The following is a 14,901-nucleotide window of genomic DNA, read 5'->3' on the forward strand; positions in this document are numbered from 1 at the left end:
GTTTCTCTGTGACCAAAAGGATTACAGTAGATGTCAACATTCCCCGTTGGCTTGAAATGATGTGAAAGCATCCTCAAAATGTGTCTGGGGTTTTCATCACACTAGGAGGCTAATCAGCCTCACCACATTGATTTGTCAAAAGTGCCAGTGTAGGATTTAAACAGTTCCTGCTGAAAGAACAGTCTAATGACAACCTCTGTAGTGATTAATAACCCCAGCCAGGCCATAAAAGCCAGTGACTACAGGGAGAATGTTAGTGCTTCATGATGATGGAAGACTTTGAGAGTAACTGCTTGAGTGGGCCTCTGAAAAAGCAATCTGTTAAATAAGCTTTGCTAGAGTACTAATAGATAGTGGCTCTTCCTTAGTAACTCTCTTCAGGTGCAACATCGCAGTGTTCATTCTGAAGGTATTGACTTTTCTTCAGTAAGTCAAAGTTAGTAAAACTATTCACAGCTTTTTTTTTAGCCTAGCCTTTCATCTTGCTTTCACCTCACACTGCTTGCAGTATTTACAATCCAGCACAAGCAGTTTTTTTCTGAATGACAGCAGAGTCAAACTGCCATGCAGAGGTTTGATTTTCTGTTTCCAGAAGGTTAGAGGGAGTTGACTTATGGATTACCTAATGAGGCGTAGGAGCCTGGGGGCAGGGCGGCTGCGGAGCCGAACGGGGAGGATGCAGGAACGGTGGACAGACGGGACTTGGCGTTGGAGGCGGCGTTTACATCGATGTCACTACGGGAACGCTGTAGAGAACCCGATGGCACCCTGGCGCTCACCAGCTTACCTACAGCAGCACAGAAATGAGAAGTATACAGTGAATTTGAATGCATAACTTATATTTACTTCTTCACTTTTTACTTTGATCAGAGAGCAAGACAGTCTTTTGTGTAAGGAAGGCACAGAGGCCTCATACCTTCCCTACCCACGCCAGCCACCAAAAAAGAAATATACTTTAAAGGAACAAGGATCAGTTTGAGACTGTTTGAAGAGCACCAGTTTTACTCATCCAACTAAAGAAGATAATCAAATGGACAATTATGCAGAAGTATTTCTGTGTTTAGCTCTCATCTCCCACCATGTTTCTCTGCGGTGCAGTGTGTATGTTAACATTCACTTTCTGTCCATTAATGGGTTCCATATGACGATCAGACAAAATCCTAATATCGGTGCACAAACATCACTCATTTATGCATCACCAACAATAAAAAAGACCTAATTTCACCCAAATGCATGTTACTTGATGCTTTATAAACCTCTAAATAAACCATTAACTAACTTTCACAAGCATCAATTGCAACTTCATGTTAACCATTTAAATAATGTTTATAGATGACATACACACAAGTCTTAACACACTATTGCCTAATTTTATACATTTACATGTATCCACTTGTCACTTTTAGAGAAAAGCCTACAGCAAGGGATGGAAAGGGACTGAGGAAGTGGCTTACTCCTTGTCATGCTGCCTCCAATGACACTCTTCACAGACAAAGGCCGGCTGAAAAACATAGATACAACAAGACACATTTTACAATTTTTGTACATTACATTCCAACCCTTATGACAACACTAGACAGTTATTGTATCGAAGAACAATTCCTAAGAATTCCTTATGTGAAATGTACGTGTTTGAATAAAAAAGAATGTTCCTATACATGTGTAGCACTAGCACTGCACTTCAGCTCAATAACCGTCTCACTAGCTTCCTGTGAGACAGTTATTGAGCTTGAAGTTTAAGTAGCTCTCACACACACACACACACACACACACACACACACGCACGCACACACACAGGCCTGATGGATTGAGTATGAAGTCATTAGTCAACATCCTCCATAAGAAATCTAGAGAATGGATAGATGATGACAATCAAACCAAGAGAGAGAGAGAGAGAGAGAGAGAGAGAGAGAGAGAGTGTTCAGTCCTATTCATATAGCACATTTAAAAACACCCACAGTTATCCAAAGCACTTAACAAGTTCAAAAAACCAAAACGATAGTAGGCTATACACAAACAATACACAATACAAAATAATCACCAGTTGAAAAGGGTGTGTATGTGAGTGTGCAATAGGATGTGTGTGACAGCGCTCACCTGTCTGCTGCACATCTAATAATAATTACCAATGTTTTTACAATATTTACATATTTAACAGGACACATGCATTAGTGGTGTCTTTGAATCAATGAGAGCAGATAGATGCAAAAGCTAAGAGAGTTTAGAAAAAGGTGTAAGGTAGGTGATACAAAATGGGAGGGGTGGGATAGGAGGAGGCCAACTGAAGCAGGAGAGTACATTTGGAACATGATAACAGGTGAGGACAGAAGGAGGGAAAACTGGTTCTTACTTCAGACTCTCCTGGGAAGAGGAGGAGGAGCGGTCCGACTGGGGCAGAGACACGATGCTGTCCGAGCTCTTCAGGTGAGACTGGAGGGCCTTCTGATAGGTGGACTCCAGCGCCTGGAACAGATGCTCTGCCTCCCGGCTGTAGTGACCATGGAAACCCCAGTAGCACCTATAGATGAGGACAGAAAAAGCAGAAGACAAGATGAAGATCCTTTTTAAACTTTGCTGGGGTAAAAACAAAGACATACAGTTCACCATGAGGACAAGAAGAAGTCTGTTGGGGTTAGAGGTTTTAAAGAATGCACACTTTGGTAAACTAAGGGTGCATTCAGTTGAACATCGTTAATTATGAGAAAATCTAAATGTTGTTGTAAAGTACCTTTCTGCCATCTAGTGGCTCTTACTGTGGCATTGCCATCACTGCAGCAAAAATTAGTTTAAACCGAGAATTGAATAGCCCTTAAAATTGAAATTGAAATCAAAACGTGGATTTGAAGTATGGAGACACCCCTTGTTGGGGTGCAAAGCACTTAAGTGACATGACTTACTTTCTAGCAATGGATCTGGCCTCAGAGTCAGCATCATGTATGCCTTTCTTGATGGTCTCAGTCAGAACAGCCACATGCCTGGGGTAGTAAGGGAACATGGTGAGGAGGACACGAGCAGGTATCCCAAGATCTGGTCAAGATAAAATCCCAAGTATAGGCGAACGACAACTGTAACCTTAGACCTCGGATGTTAAACCAAAATCAAACGTCCAGGACCAGCTCTCTCTTCTCTTTTTCTGTCTCTGCCAGTTTTATTCCTCTTGCGATCCAAAGGCTATGTGGCCACCCACAGGGTTTTTCGCACACTTTTTAAAGACTCTGTAGTGGTTGCCATGGTTAAAGTGATGGAAAGTCGCCTTATTGCTGAGGGTCTTGATGATGACAGCTCTCTCAGGACTCATCAATTTAAAGGGCCTCATCAGTGGTGCATCCAACCAACGCTTAGCTACTCAAATGTTAGCCGACTCAAATGCCATCATGTAAGAGGAGGAGGAGGAGGAGGAAGCATTTACTGTACCTTCTCTACACATAAACACACTCTAAAAGTACCATCTCTAACTTTGCTCACACACACACACACACACACACACACACTCCACACACACATATACACACACACATACACACACACACACATACACACACCACTTTATCCATTCCACACACACTACAAACACACTTGTCAAGTACTCTGGTGGTTTTGGAGGAAACAACAGCTAGTTTTCTACTCAATAGATACTACTTACCTTTCCAGTGTATTAGTGTGCCACTCTAGTAACATGAGGTCTAGGAACTCATAACAGCGTCTGAACACGGAACAAAGCAACACCATGACATAGGCATATACAACCCAGACACAAAACCATGTCTGGAAAGAGTAACCAAACGCAGTATAATAAAAACACTTACAAAATAGCAAATGCAACAAAAGTTATTTAAAGAAAACCATCACCGGCGTGTAATTTGAGGTGAAAACGATAGACGTATTTCCTGGAACTAATCAAGAGCTGAATGTAAAAAGTTCAAATATATTCATATAATATATTGTATAGTGTTTTTCAACAGTTTACTGGAAATTGAATCAATGCTCAATATAAACTAAATAGTATTACTTGTTGAAAATGATCTAAAAAGTGTTTTACTTTTTCCCTGCCGTAATGGAATGAACAGACGCCCAATTTTCATTTAGTAGCAGCATTAAGGAGCTCTTACCGTCGGACTGCTACTGATTTGGAGGTGCAGTTACTCGTGATGATGGGGATGAGACGTGGGTAGTGTGTGCGCTGCAAGCGAAAGTCCAAGAGTAAGTTTCATTATTTCTAGTTAAAATAGAAACTAGTTCTAGTTCTCACATAGTCATGCTTTTGAGGTATGGTGGTATGTATGGCAGCACTGTCAATGTATTGTCACAGGGAAAACTTAGACTGTTGTGGATGAATGAAAACATTTTCAGGGGAAGAGGAAGCAGATCAACTCTCCCCTGTGGAGGTCTTACCCTGAGGATGAGGCGGATGGCTGCCATTCCAGATGTGGCAATGACTTTGGCACTGTTGGGCACGAGGTTCAGCAGTGTGGGCATGATGCTCTCCGCTCCGTGGTCAAACTTAGTACCCAGTACTGATGACAAATGTCTGTCAGAGGGAGAATGATCAAAGGACACATGTTAAAGAACAAGTGTCCACCCCCATCAGATGATCCGCCCCTGATGATAGGTTATTGTTCTTTCTCACAGTACAAAGGGGACAGTGGCACCAGGTGTGTTAAAGGAACAGCTCCTCCAACAATTGTTGCTGTAATGTCTAAAGGTCTATTTCAATTTCTGCATTTTACCTAAAGGCTTCAGCGAGTGAGACCATAACTTGGGGAAAAATGTTAAAGAGAGGTAAAAAGCATATGTAAGATTAGTAAGGGAGTTGTCTCTTTTTGGAAAGAACACAACAAAAAGAAATTGAGAATTTGACAAAAGAAAAAAGGGAAATATTTGACACTCTAAAATCAATACCTATTTCTAGATTTAATGGTGTAAGAACTGAAGAAAAGTTCAATATGTGCTCCACCCATCTGGGGAAGTTTTGGAGGTGCGTTGGTGACAGGATCCACGTAGCCCCATCTATTCATCAAGATGCTGCTCTTTCCCTGCGCCTTTGCTCTGTTCCACCTCATCAGGGTTGTATTAAAATTTGGGTGATGGATGTTTTTGGGTGGAGAGCATGCTGCCCGTTTCACACCCGAGCAGGGCTCCTGTTCATTAGCTTAAGTATGTGGAAGGAAAATATTTGAGCATTTTCCTGGCAGAGTCTAATCAGTTAGAGATTTGTGTTAATATCACCGCTGCCCGTCAAAGCCATTAAGACTACCGTGGCAAGGCAACTGATGCTGATCCAGTAATGAAAACTGAACAACATAAATGATTAGAAGTGATACTATGTTAACTGTATTAACCTGTGTATCAGGGTTGTGCTGTATTTTTACCCCTTGTCAGTGGTTGTCTGTCTGTCAGCAGGATAAATAACCCATTACATTTTGGAGCGGATCTGAATCGGGGGCACATTATTGCCTGTGAATTATTTTTCACAGGCATTAGTAAGCAGTCGCGTGGCGGCTCTTTTCCACTAGGTGGTACTACAGCTTTGGAGGTAGCTCTGTTTATTTGCCGTCTCTGTTGTGTTTGCAGTTGCCACCTGGGAGGCCACAGACAGACAATTTGGACTATATTCATACTGTTAGCATCACCCTCAAACTGTGCATTATGCAATGCATAACTTTAATAGTGGTCACAAGATAAGTTTTATAGTGGTCTTCACTGCTGATAGTTTTGGATATATATTTAGACATATACATAGTGCTTGTGGTTGGGGATCTGCACATCATAAAAGACTAAACTATTGGCCTAGGCAGAGTTCTGCGTTCTCTCAGTGCCCTTGCTTTAGTTTTGAATCGATCCATGCTGACTAACACTCCATGACAGAGGATTTGAAAGTTCTCTTGGGCTCTCTCTCCTCTTTTTTTCCTTACACTTTCAGCAATCTAACACAATGAAAATTGGAGAATCTGAAAATATTGTATATATGTATACATACTATCCTATATATAAGTACATTTACATTTAGCATACATTTTAGCATATTATTTAAGCAGTTGCACATTTTTGTTTTCCCACCCTGTACATATTCAAATATTTGTTCTTTTTTTTAATTCATATTATTATTTCATGTATTTTGTATGTATGTATATTTCTCCTGGTATTTCCTTCATATTTAGGTTATGTGCTTTGTGACTGATTTTGCTGCTGTAACACCATCATTTCCCATTTTTCTTGGGATCAATAAACATATATCTATCTATCTATCTATCTATCTATCTATCTATCTATAATTGCCAACGTCATGATGTGCTTACCAAGTGAAAACGATTGTAAGTATAAAATACAGTGTGGTCAAATGGACATAAAACCACAACGTAAACTCAAAGGTCCAATGTGTAGGAATGTCTCCCATCTAGCGTTGAGATCATATACCACAGTCTACTCTTTCACACCACGCAGTTCAAAGTACAAATTCCAGCTACGGTGGCCTTCACACTTCAAAAAGCAGCTCTCTTTCTCTTTTCCATATCCTTTTTCTTTTTCTGGTTCCTGAAATTTGGATTTTGAATGCGTGTGGTCCTCCCGTGTTTCCTTCATCAAACTTGCCGGGGCCGGGAAGCAACGATACCCATTAGCAGCATTAGCAGCGTTAGCAGCATTAGCAGCATTAGCAACACCTGTGAGTGTATCATGTGACAGTGAAAACGCGAAAGGCGGAGCAGTACGTCCTGTATGTCCCTTACTGGCTAACGTATTTCAAGATGGTGCATGACTATGGAGCGTCTACTCCAGTTCATGCAAATGGAGATGGAAAATGTCAAGCCAATAGGAATACTTGGAAATGATGGTTGTGGCAGTTAAGCCATGCAGAAGTGCATAGCACTCATTCACTATTTTTCCTCTTAAATTCTTATTTTGTACCATCTTTACCACTATTTCCCCATACTAATGCAAGAAAGCCAAAACATAACAAAAGGTTTTCTAGATCAAAGCTACTGTAAAGTGGAAGTTAACACTTGTGTCCCAAAAACATTTGGAAATGTGGGCATACAACATCCTCCTGAGCCTGGGACCTTACCCCAGTGTGATGCACGCCTCGCGGACCACCTGTGAGCGCAGGTCTTTAGCGGACAGTTTGAGGGGAGCCTCCAGGAGACGCAGCTGCTGAGGAAAACCCTCGTACTCGGATGCCCCGGCCAGGATCAGGGAACGCACCTTCTTCAGCTGGAGAGTAACAACAAAGAACAGACAAAGACATCAGTGGATTCATGCAGATCCACTGTGTGTGCGTGTCACGATGCATTCGGTTTGTGAGTCTTACCGCTAACACTCGGTGCTCCCAGTCATGTTTGTCATCAGATAGAACTTCTCTGATCTTGGTCAGCTGGTCCTCTAGCTCTCTGTTAGAGTAGATCTGGACACAGAGAGATAATGCAAGCATTAGCATTACAACCAGCTATTTTACAGGCACGTTTAGAATTGCAAAAAAAATCCTCACAAAATACATAGTTTCACATTAGAGCAAATGTGTTTGTGGTTGTGAGAGGGTCGTGCATTATATCCACTGTGTGTTTTAAGGACCTTTGAGGAACTTCCCTGTCTCTATTTCATCTTCCATCTTGTGCTGGATTTTAAACTAACCAACAAAACCACAACAGTGCTTCGCTCACCATACCTGGACTGATGGCACGTCTTCAAAGGCTTTAATGAAATCCTCTTCATCAAGGGCACCGGCAGCGGCTTCTTTCACTTAAAAAAAAAAAAAAGAATTATGCCTAAGATTTGACATTTCTAAAGAATGATCTAAGCAGCAGGAATGTGTTTATTTGATACCCCACACACAGTGTCAATCATTACTAGATATACTAGTACTCACAATGGGGAAAAGTTTTTACACATTACAACAAAGTGTTGTAAGTACTGTAAAGTATATGTCATATAGCTGTGTGCTTATGTGTGGACTGAACCTCTCCCTCACCTGTGGCCTTGGCGGTGGTGGCTGAGCTGGGTCTTCTAACAGAGCTCATTACAGGCTTCCTGCCACTGGGGGGTGCTTTGGATGATGAAGAGGAGGAGGACCGGCCTCCATCCAAAGAGTCTTCATCCTCAAAGTTCTTATCTGCAGCGACAGAGGCAGGAAAGGGAAAATGTATGATGTAAAAACAATGCTGATTAAACCACACAAAATCCTCCTAAGGATATTGGATAGTGTTATTCACTTGATGGCTAAATGACTTTGTGAGAGATATATCCTGTTAAGAATCAATAAATACATCATTATTGCTCAATCATTCAGAGCCACATTGCCCTCCTCAGAGGTGTTCTTTCCTGGTTAGTATAAGGGCCCATGGTGAAAAGCATCATCATTCTCTTCTCGTTAATCTGCCTACAGTAAACCCTGAGTCATCTCTGCATTGTATGACCTCTGCCTGCATCAGAGATGGAGTGCAACTCAGTCCATCTGTCAGTTCCAGTATATGTCTCTATTCAACCTTTATCTATCCATCCATCCGACTTTAATCTGGTCTGGCAGCCATGCAGCGATTCATGGCCCCCCTGTCACCTGCCCAACGTGACCATTCACACGAGGGATTAGACCGAGGCAGACAAGATGCTGCTGGGTGGTTGACACCAGCTGAGGTATGGCAACAACAGAAATGTTTGCAGTGTAGGTCTTTGTCTATTTTTGACCTAAAGTAACAGAATTCATTTCAAAACAGTTTCCCAATCCATTTATCAGAAAGCATGTGTCCCTATAGGAATGAAGCCTACCCTTTTTAGCTGCACGTGAAACACTGCTTTCATCTGTTGAGCCAAGTCACATTCATTGATACAAGTGAGAACACAAAATCACAGAACAGTGATCAGGATAATACACAAAAAGCATCTCCTTAGATGGATGTGCTGCAAAGAGTACAATGACCATGACACTGCATCTCACAGACGAACAGAAACCACGAAAACAAAGTGGAAGACGGGAACAAAAAGGCAACAGGTTGAGAGAGGAAAAGCTGGAGACATGAAAGAGACGTACAACGAGAGACAGCAGAGCAATGACCAAGAAATCTCTGAAGCAAAAGCAACTGAAAAGAGAACAGAGATGGTGAAAAAGGAGAGAATGAAAGGCTTCATTCTTACGAGTGCAGATTTTCTTGCAAATCAGTTTCCTTAGCATGTCTCTGCTGCACCCTCTCGCTCTAACACGCTCTCTCTTTTTCACCAGGCATCTGTCGACACAAGTGTGTGTGTGTGTGTGTGTGTGTGTGTGTGTGTGCATGCTCAGTGTGTCTCTGTTGCACGCTGAGCTGACAAAGTGCCAGACTGACCACCCCTTAAGCCTTATTTTGTGTGTGTGTGTGTGTGTGTGTGTTTTAATATACCACGTACAATCAAAGGAACAAAAGACATTTTAACTCACAGCCACAGTGCAGCTTTATTAGAACAGAGGTCAGTGTTGCCCCTAATGCCAGAAAACATAAAGGCTGGCTTTGCCATTTGATTGGGAAATGATCCTGATCCAAACGCTCCAAAAACCTATCTGAGCTCCCTCCGTCTGAACCTCTACATAAAGCTAATAGCTTAAGCACATTAACAGGAATCCCAGCGCTCTGCCACACTTAGAAAGTGTTGATTCCAGCTTCTCCCCAGTGTTGACACAAATGTCCAGGTAACTTATCTGTGTGGAGGGGAGCAATTAGAGCTGTGTGCAATATGCAATGAGCAACCAGATGCATACACACACACACACACACACACACACACACACACACACACTAGTGTCATTAGTGCTGTCTAAAGGTAAGGTGAATACCACAGGCCTTGTGACATCACCACTGCATCTCTGGCTCTGAACAGGTTGGATCTCTGATAACTGGCCAACATGGAAGGCGTGTGTCAAGTCAGCGGCTCATATGAAATGCTTCCCTGCCAACTGTTTAAGGCTGAGGTCATAACTTGTAGAAGTCCCACCCCTAAACTGACCACAGCTGCTCCCGGACGCAGGGCTGTCTGATACAAACTGATCTACAGGAAGCATGGCAGAGAAAGAACAGAGAATATTACAGTAGCCAGTACAGTATCCTCTGGGGGGGGGGGGGGGGGGGGGGGGGGGGGGGGGGGGGGATCAGTATCAATATTCTATGATCCTGACTTCAAACGATTCACACTCTGAAATTATTAACTCATTTGTTGATTAAAGTTGACTGAGGTCTTTTTTTACATGCCGTTATACACTTGAGAGAAGCACAGTGCTTTGTACTGTTGGCCTTAGGGCAGCTGGGTATATTTTCTTTATTAACAGATTTATATATAACATTATCTCTTTTACAAGAGAGACCTGGCCAAAATATCTATCGGCCAAATAACCACCAACTAACAGCCTTTCCATATCAGTCTGGCCTTTCTTGGCCCATTCATCATTTGATGGTTACAGTTCTCATTCCACAGGAAGTAGGGGGGGTCCAAATGGAAAATCCTAATCCTTTGATGTCAACAAATGTGTCAAGCAAGACAATGGAAGTAACAGACTACCACTAGGGAAAGAGAAAAGAAAACTGGATAAATATAAAACTATATCATTTTCATAAATATTATTAGTTATGAAAGAGGGATATTTCATTTCACCATTAAACACACACACAGTATATGGTCAGGTCCATTTCAGAAATCAATGATGTGCTACCTTCTATGTGCACTAGGTGGCAGGATACACTGCACACGTTGACACAATACTACACATTGAAGTACCAAAAGTTGCTGAAGCTGCATTGGCAACAGCAGAGCCACCAGTAATCTGTCCCTGAACCACAGATTCATACAATAGGAAGAATTGTCTCTTCCCTCGCTGTACTCTTTGGAAAAAGAATCAAAGCCCAAAGACATGAGAGTGAAGAGAAAGTTGAGAAAAACAAAGTTTTTAAATATACGCTAAAATGGTGTGTACATCCTGACAGGCAGGTGGTCTGTCTCATAGTCTCCATTTTATTGCTTTCACCTCTTGCCCTTTTAACCTCCTCTGTCTCTGCAGTGTCCCTATCCTTATCCCTCTCTCTGTCTCATTACTTACTCATTTTCTTTCAGGTCTAAGTCCCCCTCCTGATGAGTTTCCCATAAGGCTCTTGTGCCTTGACCATCACATAGGCAGTGGTCTAGCCTGTGGCCTGTGGGCTTACATAAGAGACAGATGACTGGTGATCAGTGTTATGTCATAAACAAAGATGCCGTGTTTTGCTGACACACCAGAGAGGCTGCAGGCAGGGCAGAAAGTTAACCTGCTGACTGCAAGTTATGGATTGATCTAATCCCACCACTTGAGTTTTGGTCCCTGAGAAGGCTTGCCTCTACCTGTTTACTCCAGACAGGATCTAGGTCTGTCAGATATCTACGGTTGACCCTGAAGCTTTCTCTGACTGTATACTGTGGTTGCTGATGATGATCAGGGGTTTGTATTGTTAGTATGTAATTTGCTCTTCACCTAGATGCAGTAGGAAGAAAATTTTGCTGATCAATGACTCATAAAACCTCTATATTCTGGAACTCTTTTACTTGTAGTCCAGAACACCCACACACTCCCAAAAAGGAAAACATAAGAAGGCTTTGAATTGTTCATATGTCAGAAAATGCTCATTGAGCCTCTGAAGTTGAAGTCAAGCACTGCTCCAAATTAAGAACTGAGTTCGTCACTAGAGCACCCATCAGGTGATCACCTTCGCAGATTAGCTGGTGTGTTTGCTGGGAAGGGAAGGAAAGATCATGACATAAGTGCAAAAATAATCAATACTGTGTCAAAAGTGTCCACAGACAGCTTTATGCATCTACTCATCTAAAGCCTGGTTCTGATGTACTGTGTAAAGAGAAAGGCCATTCAGTGTGGGAGTGATATTTTGATTACACACAGACAGAACAGAAACACATTATTGTAGCCTGGCTTGTTCTGAGGACAATGAGCTGGCTGTCCCATTGAGACTTTACAATCAACTGAAGAAATGAAGAACAGAAGCAGAGGATGGACTTTCAGTGGCCATGTAAGGCCACCAGGCAGCTGTTTCCTGAATGACTTGATTCCAGCTTGCCTACTTTTTTATTTTTTATTTTTTTAAATCAGACTGATTTTAAAGCAAATTATTCCGAATCTTTCATGAAATAAAAAAGGCGTAGCCAGCCTTGAGCCAGCCTAATGCATCTGCTGTCACAGCAACATTCAGGACTTTCTTCTCAGCTCGTCCTAAAAGCTTCAATATTAGTGTTCTTTATTTTGGGTGTGTTCTGAGTTTTGCTGAGCTATATCTGCATCCATCACATGAAATATGTCCCCTGCAAAACAAGGCAGCCTCTTACTCTATACTATTTATAATATACTATATTTTACTAGATATATTGCATACTATTTCTTCATGGTGTTCATTTTCCAGCACACTACCACAAATGGGTATGATTGGCGTTAGCCATGAGTTTCTCATTCATCTCTTCCTACACTGCATGCCTTCAGTGAGAGACAGAAGACAGAAGTACTGTAGAAACAGGAAAACAAACAGAGAGCCTGGCAGAGAGATGGATGTAGGCCTGCACGATTAATCACCATTTAATTTTTAAATAACTTTGATTAAAGAAAATAGTGACTTTGATTCTCATTTAATTTTACGAGCCAACTGCATCAAAAACGTTACTGTCTTCTGTAAGTAACGGCTATTTTAGATAGCAAAAATCAAAGAAATGCCATAATTTATCAGGAACTGAACTGTTTGGAGCGCTGTCGTTCCCACAACGCAGGCCGCCTCCATTGTCGTTGAGCATTTACGTGCACCTGCATCTGCATCATCATCATCATAGCAATGTGTTGTGTTGTTTTCTAATTATAGCTTGATATATGGCTACCAGCTGGTGCATAAGCACTATGACAGCTTGTCCCATGTTGATCATGTGTTGGTGGACGACGCAATCCGTTTTGTCTACAAAAACTTTGACGGCAAATGTTTTCTTGAATGTTTTGTGATTCAGTGTGGAAATGAATGGAAACACCTTAAAATGTCTAAAATCAATTTGATACACCAAGTTGATCACCAAACAGCATGTGACATCATCACCACAGGTTTTATTGGCTTTAAAGCCGTTGGATAGAAAGACATTTTCATCAGCTTTGTCAACATGAGTATTTTTACCAAACTTCAGATAATTTGATGGACATGGATGGAAAACATAGCTACAGACTGTATAAAATAGGTGTCAAAGCTCTCGAGCGCTGCAATGCTCTCCTTTCTTCATTGAAGCCTCTATGTTTACAGGCTTGTGGTGATCTGAAATGTGCTATTGGTGTCAAACAATCGTGATATTAATTCTAATCAAAAAAACGTGATCCATAATTTTTCCCAAGTCAGGCAGGACTGATGGAAGCTGGAGTTCCAACCAAGTTTACATTTGAAAATTTAAAAATTATGTACATTGTTCCAAAAACAATATCCATCCAAAACATCCCATCAATGTTTTGGACTATTTCGGCCCAGTAAGCACATTAGATTGTTTTTATACTTGGGTGAAAATTAAAAAGAAAAATCTGATAACTTACTTTACATTGCACAAAATCAATCACCTTGCTTTCCATTTGCTCACTGACCCATTCACATGATGCTATTATGATAATTTCAAAGATTTGCATGAACTTAACTCGACAGCTGGACAGAAACGGAGCTGAAAAGCAGAATTGAGTTTGTTTACATGTACAATGTGCACTTAAGCCTGCTCATGTCGACTCTCTGCTCCTGAGGCTGGTTTTTGTAGTGACTACAGCTATTCAGTTGAGTTGGCATAGATAACCCTGGCCTGCATCCTAGAGTGGCCTCCTATTGGGCCCTCAAAGGCTCCCTGTAATGCTCAGAGGCACTAGGACAGAGGGGCTGCTCGCCCATTTCACTTGGCAAGAGAGCATGAGGAAGACAATCACATCATTCAGTACGCTAGTCACAGTTTATACTCTTGTCTAATTTCTCTCCATCTCACGTTAGTCCCCAACCTTACACACACTCACATACTCAGTTTACCACAACTGTGTACTAGCTATTATATTATCTAGGCCATCACTTTGGTGGGATTTAATTTTTTTTCATGACACTTGCGAGATAGGAAAAAATTAGCATAGCACATTAATTATCCTTAGGACTGCACAATTAATATAATTTTAATCACAATCACGATTTTGGATTCCTACAATAAACTTGCGTGTTCGAGCAATATTTTAAATGTGTCATTCCATTCATAGAATGCCCCGTTTTTTCTCCCAGCAACATGGAGGGACACAGCGCCGGTCCACACTTGTGACATTTGTCTGCAGTTTTAATTGTTATTAACACAGCTGTATATTGTTAAGCGTGAGCAGCAAACCTGTATTTGTACCAGTGTTTCCATGGTAACTCTGCTATCGCGGCCGCCACGGTGAAAAACACAGAAGAAGTTATTGAATGCAACTAACTTCAGTTGGTAGAGTAACAGCGTGTGAGACGGAGCTGCTGGACCTGCGCCAGAGATGTGATTAGTTAGCCTGGTTAATCCAGTTGCTACTGTAGCTAATGTTAACGTTACCTGCTGTGTAACATGTGATTAGTTAGCCTGGTTAATCCAGTTGCTACTGTAGCTAATGTTAACGTAACCTGCTGTGTAACATGTTATTAGTTAGCCTGGTTAATCCAGTTGCTACTGTAGCTAATGTTAACGTAACCTGCTGTGTAACATGTGATTAGTTAGCCTGGTTAATCCATTTGCTACTGTAGCTAATGTTAACGTTACCTGCTGTGTACGGTGTTATTAGTTAGCCTGGTTAATCCAGTTGCTACTGTAGCTAATGTTAACGTTACCTGCTGTGTAACATGTTATTAGTTAGCCTGGTTAATCCAGTTGCTACTGTAGCTAATGTTAACGTAACCTGCTGTG

General features: G+C 41.5%; 1 protein-coding gene across 43 annotated transcripts in view; it reads right to left on the reverse strand.

Annotated features, from left to right (window-relative positions):
• The window catches only part of clasp1a (cytoplasmic linker associated protein 1a), an 83,964-nt gene that overhangs the window by 30,534 nt on the left and 38,529 nt on the right, over window positions 1–14,901 (reverse strand). For 41 of the 43 annotated variants that reach the window (XM_034885590.1, XM_034885592.1, XM_034885604.1 and 38 more), the window contains 11 exons: window positions 7,961–8,101; window positions 7,658–7,731; window positions 7,304–7,396; window positions 7,061–7,206; window positions 4,393–4,528; window positions 4,110–4,180; window positions 3,644–3,703; window positions 2,898–2,975; window positions 2,351–2,518; window positions 1,455–1,501; window positions 623–787 (listed from right to left, as the gene is read on the reverse strand). In XM_034885590.1, the coding sequence (XP_034741481.1) occupies window positions 623–787; window positions 1,455–1,501; window positions 2,351–2,518; window positions 2,898–2,975; window positions 3,644–3,703; window positions 4,110–4,180; window positions 4,393–4,528; window positions 7,061–7,206; window positions 7,304–7,396; window positions 7,658–7,731; window positions 7,961–8,101 (1,179 nt within the window). Of the gene's footprint in view, window positions 1–622; window positions 788–1,454; window positions 1,502–2,350; window positions 2,519–2,897; window positions 2,976–3,643; window positions 3,704–4,109; window positions 4,181–4,392; window positions 4,529–7,060; window positions 7,207–7,303; window positions 7,397–7,657; window positions 7,732–7,960; window positions 8,102–9,120; window positions 9,201–14,901 lie in introns of those variants that run through there. The other 2 variants (XM_034885597.1, XM_034885608.1) reach the window with 2 other exon arrangements.

This window comes from Etheostoma cragini, chromosome 11, assembly GCF_013103735.1.
Source record: "Etheostoma cragini isolate CJK2018 chromosome 11, CSU_Ecrag_1.0, whole genome shotgun sequence".
NCBI lineage: Eukaryota > Metazoa > Chordata > Actinopteri > Perciformes > Percidae > Etheostoma > Etheostoma cragini.